Source organism: Pygoscelis adeliae, unplaced genomic scaffold (assembly GCF_000699105.1).
Source record: "Pygoscelis adeliae isolate BGI_AS28 unplaced genomic scaffold, ASM69910v1 Scaffold363, whole genome shotgun sequence".
Lineage (NCBI taxonomy): Eukaryota > Metazoa > Chordata > Aves > Sphenisciformes > Spheniscidae > Pygoscelis > Pygoscelis adeliae.
Window position 1 is genome coordinate 1,035,868 of NW_008824474.1, and position 22,617 is coordinate 1,058,484.

Here is a 22,617-nt window from a genome sequence, read left to right on the forward strand (position 1 = left end):
GACACCCTGCTGGTGGGATCATGTCATAATTGCACATGGCCTCATTCAAAAAGCTGCAGCTGATCTTGTGGTCCATAGATGTTTGAGTGTACCTATATTATATTAAATAAGCTATTGTTTTACTGGGGGGCATGGAGCATCAGCTGCTGCTGTGTCCACTTGTAGTGTTGCTGTAATAAAGGCTTTGTGGGAGCTTGACCCAGAGAAATAAAATTCCTCTAGCATAGCTTAAAAATTAATATCACTTTGCCGCTATATTGCTGGTTCCTTGTATTATTAACTCTTCATTAATCGCCACCACCAGAAATTGCATAATGTCCTATTCTGCAAATTAGGTATTAGATCCATCACTTTTCTCTTTACATAAGCAGTGATGGTCTTTTCTGGTTACCTTGGTGTGTCCGAAACGATATTGGTTATGGTCAACATCTAAAGATGCCAGCAGTTTTTCAGCAGCTTTTCTGCTGTCCACAAACTTATCCTCTGGGATTGCACCTGGATTCAGAATGCGGTACCTGTTAATAACAGATAAGCAGTGAGTAAAATTGGCCTAGATTCTGCTTTTTTTTTCCCCTCCTCTCTTCCCCCAAAACTTTTTAAAAAACCCCAGCAAAACCTAGGGTTATTTCCTACTTTGCATCTACACAGACACAAGCAAGAGCAGAATTCTGCCTTCCATGTTCAGGCAAACTGATTGGAAAATAAACTTGAATGGAATAAAATACCTCAAATAAAAATGAGAAGACACGCTTTGCTTATTTTGAGTGATGGGTTAGGACAGGAGACAACACAGCTCTGCATTACCTTTGTTTAAAGTCAGCATAAAGCACCCTGTTTGGGAAACCCTTACGGCAAATGCGGATGCCTTCCAGGACACCATTACAGCGGAGCTGATGCAAGACAAGGAAAGCATCCATTTCACCTACAGGGGAAAAACAAGGCTAAATTAAATGTAGCTTCTCCATCGGGCTTAATCTTCATTTCACCGAGGGAATTGGAAAATGTGAGGTGTCATCTCCTGAAAGAGCAACGCCATTGGATAAAATGAACAACACAAACAGTATTTAAGTACAATCTGGTGACTTGGAAGTAAGAACTGGAATGTCATAGTTCAAATATACTAAAATTTTAAGACTGTTGTGTTTTCCATACCTGGAGTTTTTGATTCATTGGGGATAATGCACCGTACAAAGTGAGGGGCTGTAGATCTTAGGTTAGTCATCAGCTTATTTAAATTTTCCTAGAACAGACATATTAAAAACACAATTAGCTTTAGCGGTTTAGTGGAATTCAAATTACCTGTTTCTTTGGTTTATTGGTTGTTAAGTTTATTAAGGTAATCTTTCTAAATAGTCTCCACAAAATTGTAAGCTTACCAAAATTATTACAGAGAAATGTGTCCAAATAAACCAAAGTATGAATTAACTTTATTATAGGAATCCACATCAGTTTTAGCAAAGTCTTAAGAAGACACGTGTTTTACTTACAACCCCAGAAATGTCAGAAACAAGATGAACAGCAAGTAAGATGCACTATCATCCTGCAGAGCATTTCTGTAAAGCCAACTGCATTTTTGACTAGTCACTTCGCCACTCAGTGAGGATAGTTCACCTTTCCCATCTGTTCCTCATAAAAGCTGGGTTTTTGTCCTCCTGGACAAACATTTTCCCTTTATTGATCTTAATCGGACATCTCCCAGGCAGGCAGCAAGCTAGCTCAGAAGAAGCCAACCATTCAGTGCCTACCAGTGATCACTAAGCTCTGCAGAAAGTGTTTTTTCTAGTAAGCAGAAAATAGGGACCATTAGAGGTGGAATATAACGTCATCAGCGCAACTGTTCAAACTGAAAATTTCTCATACTCCAGTCAGGACAATAAAGGAGACAACCTGAGCTGGGTACTCAGCAGCTCCTTGTGTGCTGGAAAGTGTGCTTCTATTTATGGATTATTAAATTACTGTCTGAGTGATCCTTCAGCTGCCTTTACACTTCTTCAAGCTGGTAAGATACAGGTCTCGATTTCCCGTGATTTCCCTTCATGAGGAGTACCTCCAAACATGATAAAATGATACAACTAGTGGGAGATAACGACTTCCTTCCCTACCTGAGGTTTACCTACACTACAGCTTCCTCAATGTTACCCATAAGAAATGGTACTAAAGGTAAATTACAGGCCCCATTTTTCCCCAGGCATGTTCCTGGCAACAGGTTCCACCAGGAGCACGTATCAGTCCCAGTAGAAGGGAACTGCTCAGGAAAAAAGAGGCTATATGCCACTCCATTCAACAACTTTTGTTTTCCATGACTGCTCTAACCCTAGGATCCAATTACAAACAGTAATCAGATAGGGACTAGCAAATGACTTGTAATCAGTTCTTGTTCCAAAGACATGTATGAAGGTATAAGCCACAAAATAACGGGTAAAGGTTGTTCACAACATTTTGTGATACTTTCTCAAATAGAATAAAAAACACTTAATCTGAACACCCAAAGAAGATAAAATGGAGCAGCCCCTCACACACACGGTTTTAAATACCAGTGCATTCACTTAGCCAAGGTCAATAACCCAGGCCCCAAATCAAATTCCAATGTTGGATTTCAATTTTTTTTTTTTTTTTGTCCATTACAATCCTTAACATTCCTCTTCAAAGCATTGTCTTAACTCAAACCATCAGGTGGGGAGAGGTAAACAAACCTTGTGCAATGAGGACACCGTTTGAAAAGAAGCACCTTTCTTGCGTTTCTTTTCTCCACCCTGGTCAGCTAAGAAAAAAATAAAATAAATAGAAATCACAATCTGTATCTCAGTAAGGGGGGCAGGCAAGGCACAGGAGATGGACAAACTGTTCTAACAGTACAACTTCCTTTGAATGAAAGGTGTAGCTAATGACTTGATGGCTCTGATTGCTCAAATATTACGCAAAAACTTCTGAACATCAAGTGTTATGTATCACAAGTTTGCAGCTCTCTGTCCATACTCAGGATTTTTGTCAAAGAAGACCACTGTAAGCTTTCTGGATTGCATTTCCATTTCAGATCTAGACAGCATCATTTGTTATGTAGAAATTCCATAAATATGAATAAGGCAGAAAAATAACTTTTAATGAAAAAGAGTAGTCTGTAGTTCATTAAAAAGCCTATAGGGTGAGATGATGTAGAAAAAGCTGAAGAAAAGCAATACTTATGGAAAATTTATGCTGTATATTGTACTGTATAGACACTGATTCTCATGTGTCTGCTATGCAGACACTGAACTTGCACAAGTAACATTTGTCTAGAATAGAGGGAAATGGATATTTGTAATTTTAGATATAGTAGCTTTGCATCCCCTGAATTTTGCTTAAAGCTTCAGAGTCGAAATCACTCAGATCCTCCGAAAGAATGCTAGTTTCTGACATGACCATTACCAAGTTTCACAAGAGCCAAACATGAGCCAAAAACGTACAGCAATTGCTGTATCTTTTTAAACACCGGACCATTAGATCATTCCCAGGAGGTCTGGCATTCTGTCACCTGTCAACAATAGTCAACATAAAAGGAGAAGCGAAGAGTGCAATGTGCTTGATGCAATTACCCACAGCCTTTCCCCCTTTTGAAAGTGACACTGCCGAGCCTGGAAGAGGCTCATCTGGACAGGCTGTTCTTCTCTCCTGACACTGAGGAAAAGCAAGGTAGTATTCTGACAGACAGGAATATCCACAGGCAAATAGGCAGTTAGTAACTCGCAAGAATTTGCTAGTGGCAGGATGTTTGTTATCTACATTCAGCTCCATCTCTTATTCATATTATCAAGTCTTCAGCCTGCTTGCTTCCTCAGAAAGTGTCTTATGATTCATGACAACAGCATCTATAGAAATGAGGTTACGAGTAAATAGGCTGTAAGTGATTGCAACTTCAGGACATAGGAGCTACATCTTTGTAATGAATGCCAGTCTTATTTACTTAAGATCAATTTTCTGGATGCTTGCTACTTGCCTTCTCACAAATAAAACAGTTCTGTGTAATGCATACAGCTTAAATATGTTCTCAGACATACATTAGTCTTGTCAAACAACAACAACAACAACAAAACCCCAACAGCAATCAAAAAGGAAAAGGTATTGGCAAAATCTTCTACTTTGGCCAATGTGGAATGGTGTTCAGGTACCTTCAGTGTCTACTTGCCACTAATCCAACAAAATATTCCAAAACACTCTCTTGACCTTGTATTTCTTATTTAATTCAGGATGGCTAGCAAGGAGGGCTACAGTGTAGGAAACAAAAGTTGTTCTTGTTCATAGTCATTTATGTATAAAATTTTTTGTGCAACACTTGCCTGCATATCTGAACACTTGCAGGCTCAAACTCCCACTGGAATGTTCACAACACACAGCTTTCCTTGCCAAAATTGCTCAGAGGTATTACGCAGTCAAACTAGCTGAGTTAATGGCCTCCTTGGTATAACTGGCAACCTCCTACAGATGCTGTGTGCATCTAAATAATTAGTCACTGCCTCATTTAGCATTGAGTCAATTGCAGTTGAAAGAATTGTTTTGTTTCTTAAATTCATTCCCAACCACGCATCCCAGAAATGAAAGAAAAATGCTGTGAGCTGATTCTGCTTACCGCTGTCAGCACTAACGTAGCTTTCAAACAAGCTTGCCAGGAGTTTGTTGGATGATTTTTGGAAAATACCTACTACAGTTTCATTAAGCGGGTCTTTGTTCTTCTCAAGCCACCCAATGATGTTATAGGGAACCTACAGCAAGACATTGAAAACAAACCAGAGGTTGCAAATGTTCCCCTTCAGAGCAGCCAGTAGTTCTTTACGGATTGGCTTGAAGCTAGTCTGAATCTGATTATAGGAAAAGCGATAAAGGCAAGGCAAGGCATATTTTCAGCAAAAGCACTATTAGCCTTCCTCGGTTTGTTTTGGTTTATTTGTGTATCCAAGGAACAGGTGTCTTGGAGTCTGGTGGCATCTTACTGTGTTGCAATACTTGTGCAGAGAGAGTAGACGTCTGCTTTTACTCCTCACTGTCCCTTTCTTCCCCTCTTCATCCTTCCCACCCTCCCTTGTTGGGCGCTATGGACCGAACCCCACCTGGAAGACCTCTAATACAAAGTCTACCCGCAGGCAGAGGAACTTACTGCACCGGCATAATGAAGAAGTTCAAAGTGAGCTTCATATTTCCTTTTCTTATCAGGCCTGGGCTTCTGTAAGTTAGGTGACTTGCCAAGATGATTGTCGTAGAGTTTGGCTTTGAATGTCATATCTGTAGCTTTCGGGAACATACATTCCTCTTCAAGGATAGACAGGATTCCCAGTGGCTGTGGATTTAAGAACATCTTTGTTGCAAAATGCTTAGGCTGCCTGCTTTCAGTAGCTGGGCAGCCTTTAAGTTTGATCTGATGGAATTTTAAGCCTGCAAAATTTCTTCTTATCCTGAGGAGGAAGCCTTTGACTATTCTGTTACAATAGTAACCACACCTTTGACTATTCAGTATGTCACTTCTGCCTTAGGAGGCTTTATGATGACTTCCAGAAAGGGTTTGATTTACCTTTCAAGGCAGTTGGACCAACTAGCATTTTATTATTCGTGTCTCAGGAAAAGATGAACTAACTTCCTAGCACTGGACATATTGTTCGAGGCACTAGGATCAGGCACAGTTATCTTACCCCTGGAGAAGAAAGTGATCAGGTAGAAGAGCACTTAATAATCAGCCTTTCTCCTCCAGCTGTTCCAAATGTCCTGCTAATGCAATACTCAAAATTTCGTTTTTCCTCACAGGTCAGCAGGGTTAGATACCAAGCCGTAAGAGATGGCAGAAAGAGAGATACAGCAAGGGACAGCTGTCCCTACCAGGACCACATTATACTCACAAAGAAGAGAAAAGGAAAGGCATATCCCATGCTGGGGAAGTGGTGAGAGGGAACATGTAAGAAACAGGAGCCTCACAGGGAGAGGGTACAGGGCATGTGACTGAAACATAGCATTTGCCCTGAAAAGCTGAAAAGTAAGTTTGATGTTAAGCATTATGTGGAACAAAGTAAATGGAAGAAGAGTAGGCACAGAGAAAGACAAAAGTAAAAACCAAGGAAGATTATACAGACATACAAATGAACAGTTACAGCTTGTGGTTACTGTTGGCTCTGTAAGGCAAACTTATGGAGGTCAAGCCAAGTAGCCACAAATGCCGCAAATACCGATCTTCCTTTAATTCTGTATTGCATGTAGAAAGGCAAGAAGCTTGTCCTGCTGTTTATCCTACTCTGTTCACTGGGGCCTGAGGACATCTCCAAGGCAGCATCATGAATAAAACCAATTTGGAAAATACACCTTAGCACTCCTGTACATACCTTCTCAATTAGATCAATGCAGGCCTGCAGGTCCATGCCAAAATCAATGAATACCCATTCAATGCCTTCCTTCTTATACTCGTCTTGCTCCAGGACAAACATGTGATGATTGAAAAACTGTTGCAGTTTCTCATTAGTGTAATTGATACAGAGTTGCTCAAAGCTGTTAAACTGTAGAAGGAGAGAAAAAAGAAGCATTTGCACCACAGTTAACTATGGTAAGGGCTTGGTGGAGCGGCAGGAAGGAAACTGTTTACACCTAAAACCTTGTAAACAGTAACTGGTTGAGAAACTATTGAGCGTAACACCGGAGGCAAAGGAGGGGGGAGTTCAGTAGCAGGCTGCCGGCTGCCCCATGTGCTGTCCTCCGGAGTGTGGGAATGCCCGGATTTGTTCAGGTCTCTCAAGATGCACGTGCCTTTCCTTCAGCAGCATGCCACACCAGTCCTGTAAAGCAGAGCCAATGCACTCTTTGCTCTGCTGCGTACGGAGAGCAACACGTAGCAGCAACAGCATTGAGCACTTGTCTTCAGGAATGGATTCTGAGAAACAGAAGTTGTGACGTGCTTTTCTCACATACACTTGTTTACAATGATGGTAGAATCACAGAACAGCCCAGGTTGGAAGGGACCTCAAAAGACCATCCGGTCCAACCTTTCGTGGAAGAGGGAGCCTGGATGAGATTGTCTAGCACCCTGTCCAATCGCATCTTGAAAACCTCCAGTGATGGGGGCTCTACCGAGTCCCTGGGGAGGTTGTTCCAGTGAATGATTGTTCTCACTGCAAAAAATTTCTTTCTTATATCGAGATGAAGATATATATCTCTCATCTTGAGATACAAAGAGGAAGCAATATCATACCCAATAAAAGATGCTTTCTCTCAAAGAGAAAGAGTGGGAACAATACATTCTCCTAAAACACAGCCCAAAGCATGTGAGATGTCTTTGCTAAAGGTTGCCACCCTCTTCCCCCCCAGGAACTATCAGCATGTCCAGCTGTGCTAAATGCTGACTGTTTTCTACATTTATTTATGGAAAAACCTTGTAAAGTAATATACATGATTTGCTTTATGGCTTTCTGAGCACTTTGCCTTCTGTTCATTTAGAAAAAGAAATACCCACTCAAGAGCTGTTCCTTGGTATCTTTTATGTCCTTCCACCAAGTCCTCACACGTTAATACTCACATCAAAGATTTCAAACCCGGCAATATCCAGGACTCCAATGAAGAACTGTCTTGGCAGCTTAGTGTCCAAAGTCTTGTTGATACGGACCACCAGCCATTTGAACATTCGATCGTACACTGCCTTAGATAAGGCTCCAACAGCATATAAAACCTAAAACACATGTTTCAAAATACCAGTGTGTGGAACAGAATTCACTGTGGAAAACAAGGATTTCAGTGCAGTAACCTATTTCAATCCCTACTTAAGGTTTAAATGAAATTTCACAATAGTTCCTATAATCACCAAGGCATACTTGAGCAACCTGATCTAGTTGAAGATGTCCCTGCCCATGGCAGGGGGGTTGGACTAGATGACCTTTAGAGGTCCCTTCCAACCCAAACTATTCTATGATTCTATATACTTAATACAACACACAGCTTCTCCCATTATCTATGCTGACTTTTCTTCAAATTGTTGTTATATATATGTATGTATACTAACATGTACATGAAGTGCTAGCAAAGTACCTCTTGGGGAAACAGCTGGACAGCAAGTTGCAAAAGTTTTAATCCCTTACATTGCCATGGAAGTTAGGTACCAGAAAGATCACGGGCCAGATGCCAGCCATGATGTCCAGAGCTACTGCCAGAATAGGGAAGGTCTGTGCTCAAGTTGCCCATTGCCATTTGCTTCTAATTTTTGAGGGATGCTGTGGCATAAGCAGGTGATGGGAAAAGTCTGTCAAAAGTCTCTTCTTTAGCCTATGCACAACTACACCGATAGGATAGACCTCTCTCCAGCAGTTTTCTAGTTTCTGAGCCTGTACCACAGCCTGTCTTCAAACAACAATTTTCACTGTAACCAAAATGCTGCAGCATCTTCTACAATACTGCTACAGCTGCAGCAGTGCTAACCCAAGGTCTTTTGTTTCCTAAATTAAGAGATACCTTTAAATGGATATTGCCTTTAGCTGATTGAGGTCACACAGAGCTTAAAATTACATGAATAATGAATGAATGATGAGTGAATAAATAATCCATTGCTCAACTCTTCTAGGTAACTATTCTCATCCAGAATTAGGTATTAATCCCTATATGGTTTTACTGCACCTGGTTTCCTTGAGTAGCTGCTACTAACACATCAGAAAAACAATCCTCTCAAAGGCAGTGCCAGCCACTATTCCTTTGTCAGCCTCTTTACCAGTTTCCTGCACTTTCACTGTCTATTCCCCCAAGTTTGGGGATATAAAATGAGAACAGGTACTAGAGGTACATGCTAATATTTCTAGCAGCTGCCTGTCTCTCTGAGATGTTACAGATGAATCCTCAAGGCTGTGGGACAGGTATCCAAATACCCTGAAAGCTTCTCCTTACCTGTTCAACACTTTGACCTTTGGTCACATACTCATTGCCAACTTTCACTCTAGGGTGCAACAAACCCTTAATCAAATCAGAGGAGTTGATTCCCATTAGGTAGGCAGCTTTGTCAGCACCTGATCAAGAGAAAAAAGGTTTCAACTGGCTTTGAACTTCTACGTGGAAACATGCCTAGCTAAGAAAAAAAAAATATTAAGTACATCCCCTTCCAAAGAGAAACTGGATAAAGACCTTGCTCTTTTAATGATTTGTGTTAGGTGTGCCTGTACTCTCCCTTGTGTTAGAGAAGGTCATCTAGCTACCTTAGACCCCCAACTGCTGCAAGAATCACACTTGAGAAACTCTTCAGGTATAGGGAAAAGAACATATCTCCACACTGGTTATAGACAGTTTCATGTGCAAGAGGAAGTAAAGAAGCAAGATCTGAAGACATGAAAGAGAAAGCTAAAGCAACACCTTTTTACAACCATTTTGTTCAAATGGTCACAAAAATGGAATTTCATTGGGTTACTCTGTGTCTATTCACCTTCTACTAAGTAACATAACCCACCACTGAACAAGCCACTGCTACAAATAAAGCACAACACTCTTGGCTGAGCCCGAGCTACATTGTACAAGATCAAAGCAAACAGGCTGCTTCTTCCTCAACACAGTGCATGATACATGCCAGACTTTTGAAGATAAGGAGTAATTTTAGATGTTATTCCTACTTTCAGTGCCATCAGCCTCTGCCTGCTCTTCTCTGGGTCTTTGTTTGAATTTCATGTTTCCAAAGTGCATGATGGCACCTGTGAGCTTGTAGGAACCATACTTTTCATCGGGCACAAATCCCAAGATGTCCATGGCTTGCTGTGAAAAGGAAAAGCAGATATTTTGTCACTTCCCTATTCAAAAGCAATGGCATTTTGCGGCCCCACAATCTACCTTTGCATGGCAGACATTACTAACCTGCCAAGGGGCGTTATCTCACAAAGCAGCCACTGGAACACCCTGAAGACCCAGCACTGGCTGCTGAGCAGGAGGAAAGCTCCCTTTATCTAGCATTTTATATATCAAAATTATAAGAGCTTTGTGCCCATGGGCATTACATGGAGCAAGGCCAGATTCAAAAATGTAATAGTTTATCAAGCCTCGTGCTTCACAGTATGAATGCAATTAAGACACATTTCTGCTTTCATTTTAGTCCAATAGTTTCAGTGACAGAAGTTAGGCTCCTGCCAGCACTTTTCCTCCCCACATGCATCTAATTTATGAAGCACAAAGTCAAATCAACACAGGCTTACATCCGTTGCCATCAGTTCTTCTCCATCATCCAAGTTGTCCACTGTAACTACTCCTTGGGAGCAAAAGTGGTAGTCATATGGATTGGTAGATACCAGCAGCATATCTGTAAAAGAACTGCAAAGGTCAGAACTGCCATCCATTCAGGATATCCCCCCCAAAAAATGGAGATCAAAAGATCAACTCTGATATACATTTATCTCTGCACAACTGTGTACAAAGTTGCTTTCTGTTTTTTTTTTTTACAACTGCGGGGCAGCAACCAACTCTCTCATTCTACTAGTCCAGCCTGAAGACCAAGATTTAGAGAAAGTGTGAATAAAAAGAATATGGGAATACTGCATACACATCTATTAAGCATGTCTTGCAGTATACTGAGTTCATAATTTCCTGTATAACCCTACTTTCTGCCTTGCATGCCTGTAGGGGTAAAAATCTGATCTAAGTACAGAGGAGAAAGATTTCAGTATGATTCAAGACAGCAACAATGGGCATGGTTCCCCTCTTTTGTAACAGATTCACAAAATAGTGACTTCCAGGACTCTTTGTGGAAGACACTTGGCTCTTGATGAACAAAAGTCTGAATATGGCTCTCTCTTTCTCTCTTCTTTCCTTTTCCTTCACATCAAAACCCAAAAATGTAGAGTTGTTTTCTAAAAAGCTAGCTGACTCCAAAACTACAGGGAGAGTCCTGCTTCCCTAAATCAACAGAAAGTTTCACCCACATTCAGCAGACCAAGGTTTGATCTAGATTTCAATCTTTTATATACATACACACATACCTACATGTCTAAATATGAATGTATGTGTATATGTAAATATATATGTCTATCAATATGTGTATATAAAATCGTATTTTCTGTAAGTCTGTCTTACTTTGCTATGTAGTCACTAGTTATGTATTCTTTTATCTATATATTTTTCTATATTTTTACTTATCTATATTTAGATATGTATGCATTTATATACAAATGCATACATTTCATGTCTACAAAACAGAAGTCCCCATTGATTTCAGCCACTTCAGGAGCCTGCAGACATGCTCCTGCTGGCCAGAAAGGTGTGTGCTGTTGTAGAGTATACAGACAGACAGTTTACGAGAAAGAGCACATTTTCCCAGCACAGGGATTCACACAGGAATCTCGGTGCAATGCTTCCTTGAAATCTTTCCCGTAATCGTCCTTAATTAGGCCACGTGAAAGCTAAGAGCGTTAGGGACTTGACCACGCACTGTCAGGATAATAAGACTTCAAAACAGATTATGATTTGTATGGCTTAGTAGGAGTTTAGTGGAGCAATAAAGTGACTCTTCAATGTATTTTATAAAATGTGTTCCTTCAGAGCGCAAATTAAAGTCAGCAAACCACATCACTTAAATAACTAGTGAAGGTTTTATTCAAAGCATTAGGAGATGGGAGCAGAGAGACCTCATCTGCTCTCTGCTCTTCTCCCGCAGGTCTATGGGACCACATTCAGCCAGGGGAAGCTTGAAAGGGGTAATCGCCACATAAACAGCAGCAGACAGCTTTGCATATTCTCTCTTGCTACACAACATGCTAGGGTGCCAGTTTTGGCACTTGGAGCAGAAAGAGGAAACTAGCTTTTCTTCATGGCACCTATAAGCAAATCTCCTCATATGACAAAATCTGGATAATTAAAGTTTTATCACCACAAATGCTTTTGGAGGTATAGCATTTTCCAGATGTTTTGAGACCTTGGATTACACAAATTCAGTATGACATTTTTTGCCTTTATAATGCTACGTTTTAAAAGTCCTGTCTGAGCCTCATTTGCTTTAGACTAATCTGTAATATCACTTCACTTTGTAGAGTACCCGCATCAGTATATTACAGAAAAATGGTCTCTGTTGCTGCCATTGGAACAGCATTTTTAAAAGAGTGTATTTGACAGTGGAAGTTCAGTTTCATTGAGTGGAAGCGTAAGGGCCTTTCTGCACGTGGGTTTGCCCCCTTGCGCCCTCCTCAGCCACTGTCTATTCAGCTGAAGGTTGGTTCTTAAAAGCTGTGGATCCACATAATGCTTACCCAGTAACTCTGGTTTCTTTCCTGACAGGATTTGGTAGAAGATGTGATAGTCTCTTTCGCCCGGTTGCTGGAAAATCACTCGGGATTTCTCCAATAAATCTAGTCGCACAAAGGAAAATTCAGTGAGAAAGGCTCTCCAAGCTTTCAGATGAGCAATTGTATTTTTAAAAGGAGAGAGTTTGCTGCTTACAAATCTCAATATCAGCAGATGACAGCTTGCCTGTGGTTCCAAAATGGATTCGGATAAATTTACCCTAATTCACACAGAAGAATATTCTAATTAGTGCATATAGTATACACAGAGGGAAACAAAGGATGCTGCTTGAAGGCAATCATTTGGCCTAAAGAATCAGTTTATGCTAACTCCTTGGCTTTGCACAGGCAGATTTTCAATGAGAAATATCAAACAATGATATTACACTTTTCCAAGCCTAAATCTGTACATACAGCTATGTAATCAGCTTGTGGGGAAAGGATAACAGTGTACTTATCTGCCAGGCTAAGATACTGGAATGCATGCAGCTTCCAGTTTCGTGATGCTGGTTTACTGTAATGCAGAACTCAGAGCAATAAGCCTGGGCATAAGACACACAGGCTCCTTTTTTGACTCTTCCTCATTTGCAGTCCTGACTTATATGCAACTACTTATGTCAGAAGGGTGCTATGATTTTACACTGCTTTGCCCATTAATTTTGCATATTCGTCCCCCAAAATTCATAAAAATTGAGCAGTTTTCATTTAATTTATCATATTCAAACACATCAACTTTTAAAAATAATTAATTTCTGTTTCAGCTGACAAACTCCTTATACAATTGTGTAGCTTTCCACAGATGCTTACAACCTCTGACCCTCTCCACCCCTTCCAATTCCATTTTTAACTGGATTTGTTAGGGAAGCATGGGCTGCAAACTCAGGCTGTCATCCTCATGCCATTCCTTTTGGACATCTGAGCCAATGTCAACCAGATGTGGCAGAGGCAGAGCTCCCAAGGGGATTGCTGTCCTGCAAGCCTAATGGAAATGAGGAGAGGCCCAAGGTCATGTCAGCACTGAGGGACAAGCAAGGACAGCTTACTCAGCCAAAAAGGTAGACGGTATGGATCAAAGGTAAGAGTACTGCTGCGTGTGTGGGTCTGCAGAGTGGGGAGATGTGGGAGGGAGCAGCGACTGAGGTGTATTTCTGACACTTAGTGACAAAGTAGAGCTGTTATAGGGAGAGGGAATGACTGAGGCTAGTGGAAAACATGGTAGGAAAATACAGCTATGCAGCAGATGCAGTCGTGGGGAATACCTGCTGTTACTGTTCAAAGGGCTTCATAAAGTTAGACTTTGCTCATTTCCTGATCATGTACAGGTTAAACAATTATTCAGGGTGGATCTTTCTTTTTTCTTTTTATCTTTAATCCTTCTAGTAGTTTTTCCTGGTTAGATCCTACTTTGTTATTCTTCCACTGTGTGGAAATCCAACCATTTTAGTGGACAAAATGAGAAGGAACTTATGAAGGGACTATGACAGAGAAGTTATTAACTGGCTATTGTTGAAGAGGACATCATTATGTTATGTTACAGACTTACAAAACGTGAGGAGTTGTCGTTTCTCAGGGTTTTGGCATTTCCAAAAGCTTCTAGGGCTGGGTTTGCTTGAATGATTTGATCCTCCAAGGTTCCCTAGAAATCAAGGTTGAAATACTATTGAGAAACCTACAGGCCACAAACTCAGCTGTCAAATATAACTCAGCCATGCATTCAGTTATAGAGAGAAGCCTCCGTAGCAAAGTGATTCAGCTCCACCCTAGGGGTGGCACAGTGTGAATGGCATAACAGCAAGATCATCAGTCAATTATGAGTGCTTAAAAGGCCTCAAACATTCTGCTGCTCTCTAGTGTTTTGCTTTGCAGATTTGATATTTTATGCCGTCTGCATACGAAAGAAATCAGCCTATCTTCCCGTGTACTGTGAAGCACGTGAGGACATCTAAGTGAATGTGTGTAGGAGAGGGGCTACTGAAGACAGTGACAAGCACTAAAATGCATTAGATTTGAAAGCACTCAAAGCTTGTAATATTTGGGATTTTTTGAGATGAGAAAAGCATTAATTGTCACTCTCACAAACTTCAGTTTGCTGAAGCAAACTACTTTAACTGCCTGGGCTCCAGGGATCCTTCACTGGGGGGAACCACGCAAAGTGAAATGCTGAGGTTTGTGACACGGACTGACAGAGCCCAGTACCATTTTCACATGGAAAAGTTAAAGTAGCAAAGCTGATGACTTACCCCAGTTCTGGTAGCTGGTTGCTGTCAGAAGAGGAACACAATGGAGAAAAAAAAAAAAGAGAGAGAATGTGAGTACTGACTCAAAGGACGTCACAAAAAATAAAGATTAGCAAGGTTAGATGTCTAGTGGGCACCAACACACCAGCAGGACTTTTTGAAGCCTTCCTTCAAAAAGCACGTGTGACTTACTTTGTGTTCACCATACACCACAAAATAGCCAAGCGCTGTTCCTACCCAGCTTTTTGTTTTAACCCCTGCTCCAAACATCGACCTGGTTTTGCTCTGGAGATGTTTGACAGTGAATCAAAAGGCTAACTAACTGGACAGAGAAAAGAGACTGGTGCCAGGCGGTAAGAATAAAAGGATGTAAATGCAAACAGGCAAGTTTTAGACAATTAGATCATGCTGCCCTTGAACTCTTGGATTATTTGAAAAGTAGGTGTGATGATAATGAAAATAAAATATGACCTGAGCTGATAAAGTACATGGAATATCTTCCAGCTGCAAGATCTGTTATTTGCACAATTGTTCCATGATAACATACCAATGTTTTAGTTGTTGCTAGGTAGTGCTTACGCTAGTCAAGGACTTTTTAGTTTCCCATGCTCTACCTCCATGGGAAGGCTGGAGGTGCACAAGAAGCTGGGAGGGGGCACAGCCAAACTGGCCACAGGGACATTCCATACCATGTGACGTCATGCTCAGTACATAAACTGGGGGAAAGCTGGCCGGGGGGGCCGCTGCTTGGGGACTGGCTGGGCATCGGTTGGCGGGTGGTGAGCAATTGCACTGTGCATCACTTGTTTTGTATATTCTTTTATCATTATTATTATTATTTTCCCTTCCTTTTCTGTCCTATTAAACTGCCTTTATCTCAACCCACAAATGTTACTTTTTTTTTCCAATTCTCTTCCCCATTCCACTGGGGGCGGCAGGGAGCGAGCGAACGGCTGTGTGGTGTTCAGCTGCCTGCCGGGTTAAACCACAACAAGCACGAATACAGTATTCACTGTAACCTTAAAGAGCACTTATAAGCAGAACAGCACTTATCCAAAGAGAAATACAGAAAAGCTGATTGAAAAAAATCTTTTGTCAAAACATTCCTTATTTGTGGACAAAAAAGCTTTCAACAAAACAAACATTTTGATGAGAAATTATAATCCTAGTCCTTCTGAAGACTATTTTCCATGTGAAAAAGAAAAAAAAAATCTTAATCTTCACAGTCTCCCCATCTTTTGACCAGCTTTAACACGATCAGAAACATTTTTAACACACACGAAAACTAAAACTCCTAGAAAAAAGCAGCAGCAACAAGCAGCTGTTCAGAACCAGGAGTGGTTTTGCTGCTCTGTCTGGAGCGTGGCAAGTTCGGGTGAGCATTGCCTTTCTACCTTCAGAACAGCATGCTCTCAGTATCCCGTGTAGAAGCATCAGTATCTTTTCCCAACAGTTTCTTTTCTTAACCATGCCTGCTGAGGTCTAGCACACGGTCTAGTGTTCGGGATGCAGACTTGTGAGGTTAGCTGTACACAACAGAAAAACCTTGGGAGTCTGAAATGAAACAGCCACCAGCAGACTTACGCTCTTTTTACCAGGTTCACCCAGGGCTGCCACTGTGGCAAAGTACTGGATGACGCGTTTCGTGTTGACAGTCTTGCCAGCACCAGATTCTCCGCTAAAGAAAGGAGGAAGATAACATAGGCATTGCTCAAACAGCTGTAACTCATCCTTTCACCCTCCTGTCCTGTCAGCTCCTCCCCACACACAGGCTGCTCTCAGAATCACTGACTCTGATTTCTGCAGCCTGTTGTTCGGCCATTTCAGTGGAAATCACACTAAATTGACTGAATGAAGATGTGAATGCCTACAAGAGCAGCAACTAATTCTTCACGACTGGGCTCAGAAACCAAGTACAAACCCATGCTACACTGAGCTTCCTTTAAGGGCATGAAGTTTTATTACAAACATCCAGTCTGAGGATCTGAGGTATACCTATATACAGCTAATGAGTTAGAAAACGTACAGAAAAGCTGCAGTAATTTGCCGGCATTATCCAGGAGCACGTGAACTGTGTAGAGAGACACCCCACTCTCCATCTTTCATGCTTGCCAGTAAATGACGTGCCTCTTCTTTTCTGCCTTGGTCATCTCTCTCCCTTTAGATGTGTCTACACATTCTTAAATATAATTTGCAGCAAGAGCAACCACATTGAAAAGAAGTAGTCTTCCATGTGCGAAGGCAGCAGCCACAGCAAGGCTAACCCTGGAAGAAGCTTCTTTAACTGCCTGCTGAGTTGTTTTCATGCCTACTTGGAATGAACACCAGATGGGGATCAGCAATGGGCCAGCCTCCATCAAACCCTTAGCTTATCCTTTCCCATGGGGCTCAAGGCAGCCATCAGATGGCCAAATTGCCAGTTACTTGGCTTGGATCAAGTTCCAGGCAATTTAGCTGAGCTTTCAAGGGTCAACTTGTATTTAAGTAGGAATTTTTTCTTCTAAGTTTTTCACAGCAACAGAATCTCAAATCAGTCAAAAAAGAAGCACTTACGTGATCAGCATAGACTGATTCTCCCGATCTGTGGAGGGAGAGAGGGGGAAGAGACAAACTTAGTAGGCTGTACAAGTTGCTTATTATAATTGCAAATGAGTACCAACTATTCCAGAATCAGTCCTGCAAGGACAGGAGAGAATCACATGAAGCAGAGATAGAAAGATAAAAACTAGTATCACCTAGTCTGACCTCCAGCAATGCAAGTTCTAGCCCTGCCCTGAATCCTTCTCTCGTGTTTTGTTCAAGTCGGTATTAAAAACCTGTCAGTCATGCATGTTCCCCCTGTGTCTGGAAAACTATAATAAAAAGAGTAATTTCCTGCCATCAAAACGCTTCTTTTCTTACTCCTGAGTACATCTTTGCTCACATCTGACCCTTCTGCTCCTGCAATACTAGACCAACCCAAGTAATTTTGCTGTTTGTTCCCAGGCCGTTCCTTACTATGCATACATACTCTTCTTCAGTTGGCCATGCTGCTGGAAAGAAGGCTTATAGTGTTCCTGCTGTTAATGGCCTGACCAGAAATAAACATTTATTGGAACACTTTGCAACCTTAATATATTATTAACCAAGTTCAGCAAATGCTAAGTCATAGCAGCTTCCCAAGCCATTGAGCCTAAATTCCTCTGTTCTTCTTTAATTCCAGTCATCATGATAGGTTACATATTGGGCAGCCTGGCCATATTTCACCCTTATCTGATAAAAGAGCATCTCTTAACAGCCACACGCACATCCCCTCTGCCCAGTGGCTTCTGTCCCCTCACAGCTGCAGCACTTTCCTTTTTATTAAAACCAGGTGACAGCAGGATGTATTCCCACCAAGTCTCTTTGGGATTTACCCTGCCGCCTCGCAGCACCTAGTGTGAGCACATCACTGTTGCCCTCTGTTGATAAACTCTTTTTTTCCAGTAACTTGAGGGTCAGGGCGAGAAAATTTCACAGGAAAATCTGGAGTTCGTTGCTGCAGGGTTGGCGCTCAGACGCACGGCAGTCAGTGCAACACACCCATGGCAGATTCGTGCAAGCGATGTGCGCGCAGCACTCTAGATAGCTGGCCTTCACTAACCTTTGAATGCATACATCTTATAAGCATTAGAATATTGAGCATAAACTGACAATAAGTTTATCTTTGAGGTTGGGAAAATACTTACAGACCTTTGGGGCATGGCCCCATTTCTGTAACAAACTGATGGGTTCACCCTGTTCAGACAGCTAAATTTGTGCACCTTACAGATAACCCATATACAGAGCATACTGTTACCAGAAGTACCACAGGGACAGTCAGGGGAGTTTAAAAAAAAATTTTATATATATATCTATAAATTGACGCAGACTGCCAAGCCCCTGTTGCTTGTAGAGTATTTGCACATTTGTTGCACACTGCAAAAGCTCTCACAAACTTCCATCTGGTACTAATCACATTGGCTAAATAAAGTGAAACCAAATTTGAAAGCAAACAGTGCCACTTACTACGCAGCATGTCGTGGTACGCGTTATCAGCAATGGAGAAGATGTGGGGAGGAGCCTCTGAGCGCCTCTTGCCTTTGTATGCAGCAACGACCTCCGGCTTGTAGACAGGCAACCACTTGTAGGGATTTATAGTCACACAGAATAAACCAGAATAAGTCTAGAGAGGAACACAAAACAAGAGTGAAAAAAACCGCTCAAGGAATAAGAAAAAAAAGTCCTAGTTAACAAAGCAGGACCTGGTGTTGCCAGCTTCTGATTTGGGTTTGAATCCTTACTTGAATTTCAGCCTTTGATCTGAATTTCTAAAGCTACTGCTCTGCTAAGTGACTTCCTATTGGCAATTGATATCAAAACTACAGATATTAAACAGTTTTCTAAAGGAGGAAAAAGTATTTTCAACATGACAACCAGAAACAGAAACAGCCCCTTCAGCAAAACAAAGGAGCAGCAAATAGACCTATATCTGATTTTCTGTCTTGCTACCCCACGAGATTTATTTCCTGTTGAAAACAGTCATTACGAAGGAAAGAAAAGTTACAGCTTTCCTGCTCAAACTCCAGTCTTAGGAGAAGAAACAATCTCCCATTATTAATTTGATGTGGACACCTTGGGGCAATTTCTGGTGCGTGTTCAAAGATAAAACAACTTCATAGTGTTATTTCCCAAGCTGTGGAGCTTTTTTCAGCTTTTGGAGAAACACAGTTGGTAAAAATCTATCTTTATAGCCGCTCTTTGGGCTATCTACATCAGTTAGCTGGGGCCTGGTCATTCTGAGGAAGAATGAGTTTTCAGCTGTAACCCCAGGGAATCGGTGTTAGCTGGTTAACTTTTCAGGTACTCAGCCCAGGTTGAAGCAAAAATCTTCAAAGAAACCCAGTTATTATATGGGCACAAGCACTATGTACACATAGATTAATGAACTCTATTCTAAAAGTTTCAGGTGAAATCCAGGTGTCTTCCCCTAAAAATAGCATTAGGACCTACTCCAGAATGATCTTGGCATGAGTCCTCAGTCCTATTTTCTACAAGGAAAACAAAAACCCCAACCAGTAAATGGATTAAGGCAAGATAACAAATTTAATTTTCTACCTATACTGATCTGCAAGCAAAGCTATGCTTTAGGCCATACATGTCCCTATAGGGGTTATTAGAGAAATGCAGAAAATGTTTAACAATCAGAATTTAAATGGGAAAAAGTTGGATTCGCTCCTCTGATGAACACCAAAAACCAGAACAGGGATTGGCTAGAAAATCTATAGATTTCCCTGACTGGGGAATTGCAGACACAGCTGAATGCAGCAAACTGAAAGCAAAAGTTTGGCCTCATAAAATTAGACGCTACTGAAGCTTGTTCTGGTGCTGACAGAAATTATGTTAATGATGTCATGGGGAAGATACAGAGCAAGGGAAAGGGCAGAGCAAAACAAGGCAGATGTCAGCACTGAAAATGAAGAGAATAAAATTACTGAACTAAAGATAGAAAGGCTCATATTTAAAAGAAGTTATGTGTGTGCTCTAAGCTTGAGGCATTGTTTCTCAACAAGGAAATCTCCATGGCTGGTATTGACATGGATTAATATTAGGAGAGTAAAAATAAACTAGGTCTCCCCAATGCCTTGATTGCTGAAAATATGTCCCATGACACCCCTCTCCTAGGCAAGCAAGCAAAACCAGAGAACTAGACACCATCTCATTCATTCAGTTTTGTCTGTCTGTATTCAGACACAAGCCAGCTCCAAGCAACTTCTTTCCTGAACAGATGAGCAAGACCTTCAGTTTTGTGACTTACCAGAGTTGTAAACTGAGTATGAAGAACACAACATGTTCAAACATGAAATCTGCACCCGAAATGCAGATTTCTAAATATACCCTTGTAATGACCCTTACATAGATCATCCAGTTGCTGTAGCGCTTTCTCAGATTGTACAACACAGAGGCCTCGTTCAGATGGGTCAGCATAGCCATGTCCTCGATCATGTCAAATTTGGGAGGGTTCATTGGCTGCACGTCATCCTCTTTTATTGTCATGGTCTGCAAAGACAAAGAAGTACAGCAACACTGGAAAACACCGGGATTTTCTGTTGCTTCACACACCTTATAGGAGAACATTTTTTTTCCCCTGCAGAGGGAAGTCCTTCAGCTCAAACCCAGCCTATGTACATAATACCATTTGTTTTCACAGCTATCAGAAGAATGGGGGAAGGCCGAGACGATAAAAGTGAGGAGCATGGTGGTATCGCTGCAAAACGAACCATGGGCTTTTATCTCTGGGGTCCAAACCAGAACTGGCTGGTTGCATACGTCTGCTCACAGACTGCCCGCTGCTGTGCGGTGGCTGATGCCCGCTTACCCACCACCGCATTGTTCTTTTTCCCTTGGTGGTTTTTCATGTGTTGTTCTGATATGGCATCAGTTACTGGGGCTTCCCATTCACAGCCCATTTCAATGAAACAGGCAACTGAGCTTAAACCGGGACAGGTAATTTCTGGAGCTTGCTGCTCTGGCCTTGTTAGTCACGGATCAGACAAAACCAGTTTTGTACCCTTCCATCTGTCGTCTCCACAGTCACTTTGCCACCGCTGGTTTCTGTAATTTCAGCTTCAACGTAAGCTTTCTTTTCATCGGGAACCCAACATTTCTTCTTCCCTGTGAAATTAAGGAGACTGAGGGTTCACAGCCTTGTGTCAAACAGAAACACCATGCCTAGCTAAGCGAGACTGCTGGGTTACTTTTTCTGCACAAACAACACAAAACCTCTGGGACCGCAGCAGATCGGCAGTGCTGGGGAGCTGCCTGCCAAAGCAGAAGGCATAGGGCTCCCAAATGTTGTCTCCCCTTTGAAACTACCACTTGGCTTCCTCTAGATCCTTCCAGCACAAGGTGTCAAAATATTTCACGAATGCTGGCTAAGCCTCAGCCTCCACGGGAAATCCATAATCATTATCACCAGTGTGCAGATGGAGGAACGGAGATCCAAGCCCAAATTAAGGCATTTGCTAAAAAGTCACACAGAAAATTGCGATCTGAGTGAGGAATTCAGCCCACTTTATTTGCCTGCCAGCTATCAGATTTTACCTTATTCCTGCACATTCTTCTGAGGTTTGTCTTGAAAAACAGCAATATTAATAACTCACATTGAGTTATGTATATGGCTTTTTAGAGTTTGGAGTAGCTGCACTAGACTTTAGGTCTTTAGTTATAGCAACTGTTCTGAATAGCGAAATGCTGTGGTTATTGGTGTATTTATACTTACTACTACACCTCAGGGCTCATATAAATCCATTTCATGAAAAGTAAATTATGGGAAACTAAAAGCTAACATCAGATTGTTATACAGCCTGCAAATCAAACAGATGTACAGGTACAACATAACGAGACATCTAGTCAGGCCGCAGAATCTCTCTCATTACAGAAACATCAATGTGTGGTGTTTTCCTTTCAAACAGTCAAAGAAGTGATCCCCCCTCTAGCAAAGCAGTACAAATAAGCCTTGCTTCTAAACTAGTTAATTACTTAACATAAATTGATAGATAATTTCTGTTTAGTACTACCTGGGGGGGGGTTAATAGCTTTGCAGAGTAAAGAAACCAGAACTTGGTTGAACAAGCTACCTCAAACAGCAGCAGCAGCAGCAGCAGCACAGCAGCGGCAACGGAAGCTTTGCATCCTGCTTTGCTCTGCATTCCCACAACTACACTTGGATGTAACCCTCATCCCTCTTAACCAGCCAATGGCAGCATAAAGGGTACTGCAACTCACCATCGAAGGCGACGGTCTGTGCCATCATCAGCTCCTTCTCGCTCTTTCGGAGGAAGGGAGCAGCCTCCCCGAATTCCGACATGTCCATCATCTTGGCGAGGATTCAAGGTGGCACAGCTCAAAGAGGAAGAAGAAATAGACCTGGTCTACCAAAGAAAGGAGGGGGAGGTAATCTATTTCGTGGATGATCTGAGGCAATACAAAACACTCAGCACAATGTGGCAAGTGGCTGATCAAAGTGATGATTAATTTGAAACGCAAATACCTAACAGAGATTTGGGGCTATACTGCACCCTTAGTTAAACCCTTCCCTGGCTCAGCTTATTTAAAGCCAGCCAGATCCTGCATGGTTCAAAACC

At 41.7% G+C, this 22,617-nt stretch overlaps 1 protein-coding gene across 2 annotated transcripts in view; it reads right to left on the minus strand.

Annotated features, from left to right (window-relative positions):
* The window catches only part of MYH15 (myosin, heavy chain 15), a 46,520-nt gene extending 24,119 nt beyond the window's left edge, over nucleotides 1-22,401 (minus strand). Inside the window, exons 1-21 of one of the 2 annotated variants that reach the window (XM_009321378.1) lie at nucleotides 22,259-22,401; nucleotides 21,042-21,145; nucleotides 20,387-20,530; nucleotides 18,500-18,656; nucleotides 17,027-17,054; nucleotides 16,058-16,151; nucleotides 14,477-14,497; nucleotides 13,780-13,872; nucleotides 12,394-12,457; nucleotides 12,204-12,302; nucleotides 10,161-10,264; nucleotides 9,588-9,726; nucleotides 8,875-8,993; nucleotides 7,523-7,672; nucleotides 6,339-6,509; nucleotides 5,129-5,308; nucleotides 4,604-4,736; nucleotides 2,694-2,761; nucleotides 1,153-1,240; nucleotides 805-922; nucleotides 392-515 (exon numbers count right to left, since the gene is read on the minus strand). In XM_009321378.1, coding sequence (XP_009319653.1) covers nucleotides 392-515; nucleotides 805-922; nucleotides 1,153-1,240; nucleotides 2,694-2,761; nucleotides 4,604-4,736; nucleotides 5,129-5,308; nucleotides 6,339-6,509; nucleotides 7,523-7,672; nucleotides 8,875-8,993; nucleotides 9,588-9,726; nucleotides 10,161-10,264; nucleotides 12,204-12,302; nucleotides 12,394-12,457; nucleotides 13,780-13,872; nucleotides 14,477-14,497; nucleotides 16,058-16,151; nucleotides 17,027-17,054; nucleotides 18,500-18,656; nucleotides 20,387-20,530; nucleotides 21,042-21,145; nucleotides 22,259-22,349 — 2,289 coding nt within the window. In that variant the 5' untranslated portion in view covers nucleotides 22,350-22,401. Of the gene's footprint in view, nucleotides 1-391; nucleotides 516-804; nucleotides 923-1,152; nucleotides 1,241-2,693; nucleotides 2,762-4,603; nucleotides 4,737-5,128; nucleotides 5,309-6,338; nucleotides 6,510-7,522; nucleotides 7,673-8,874; nucleotides 8,994-9,587; nucleotides 9,727-10,160; nucleotides 10,265-12,203; nucleotides 12,303-12,393; nucleotides 12,458-13,779; nucleotides 13,873-14,476; nucleotides 14,498-16,039; nucleotides 16,152-17,026; nucleotides 17,055-18,499; nucleotides 18,657-20,386; nucleotides 20,531-21,041; nucleotides 21,146-22,258 lie in introns of both variants that reach the window. The other variant, XM_009321379.1, reaches the window with a different exon arrangement.
* Between the last annotated feature and the right edge of the window lie 216 nt (nucleotides 22,402-22,617).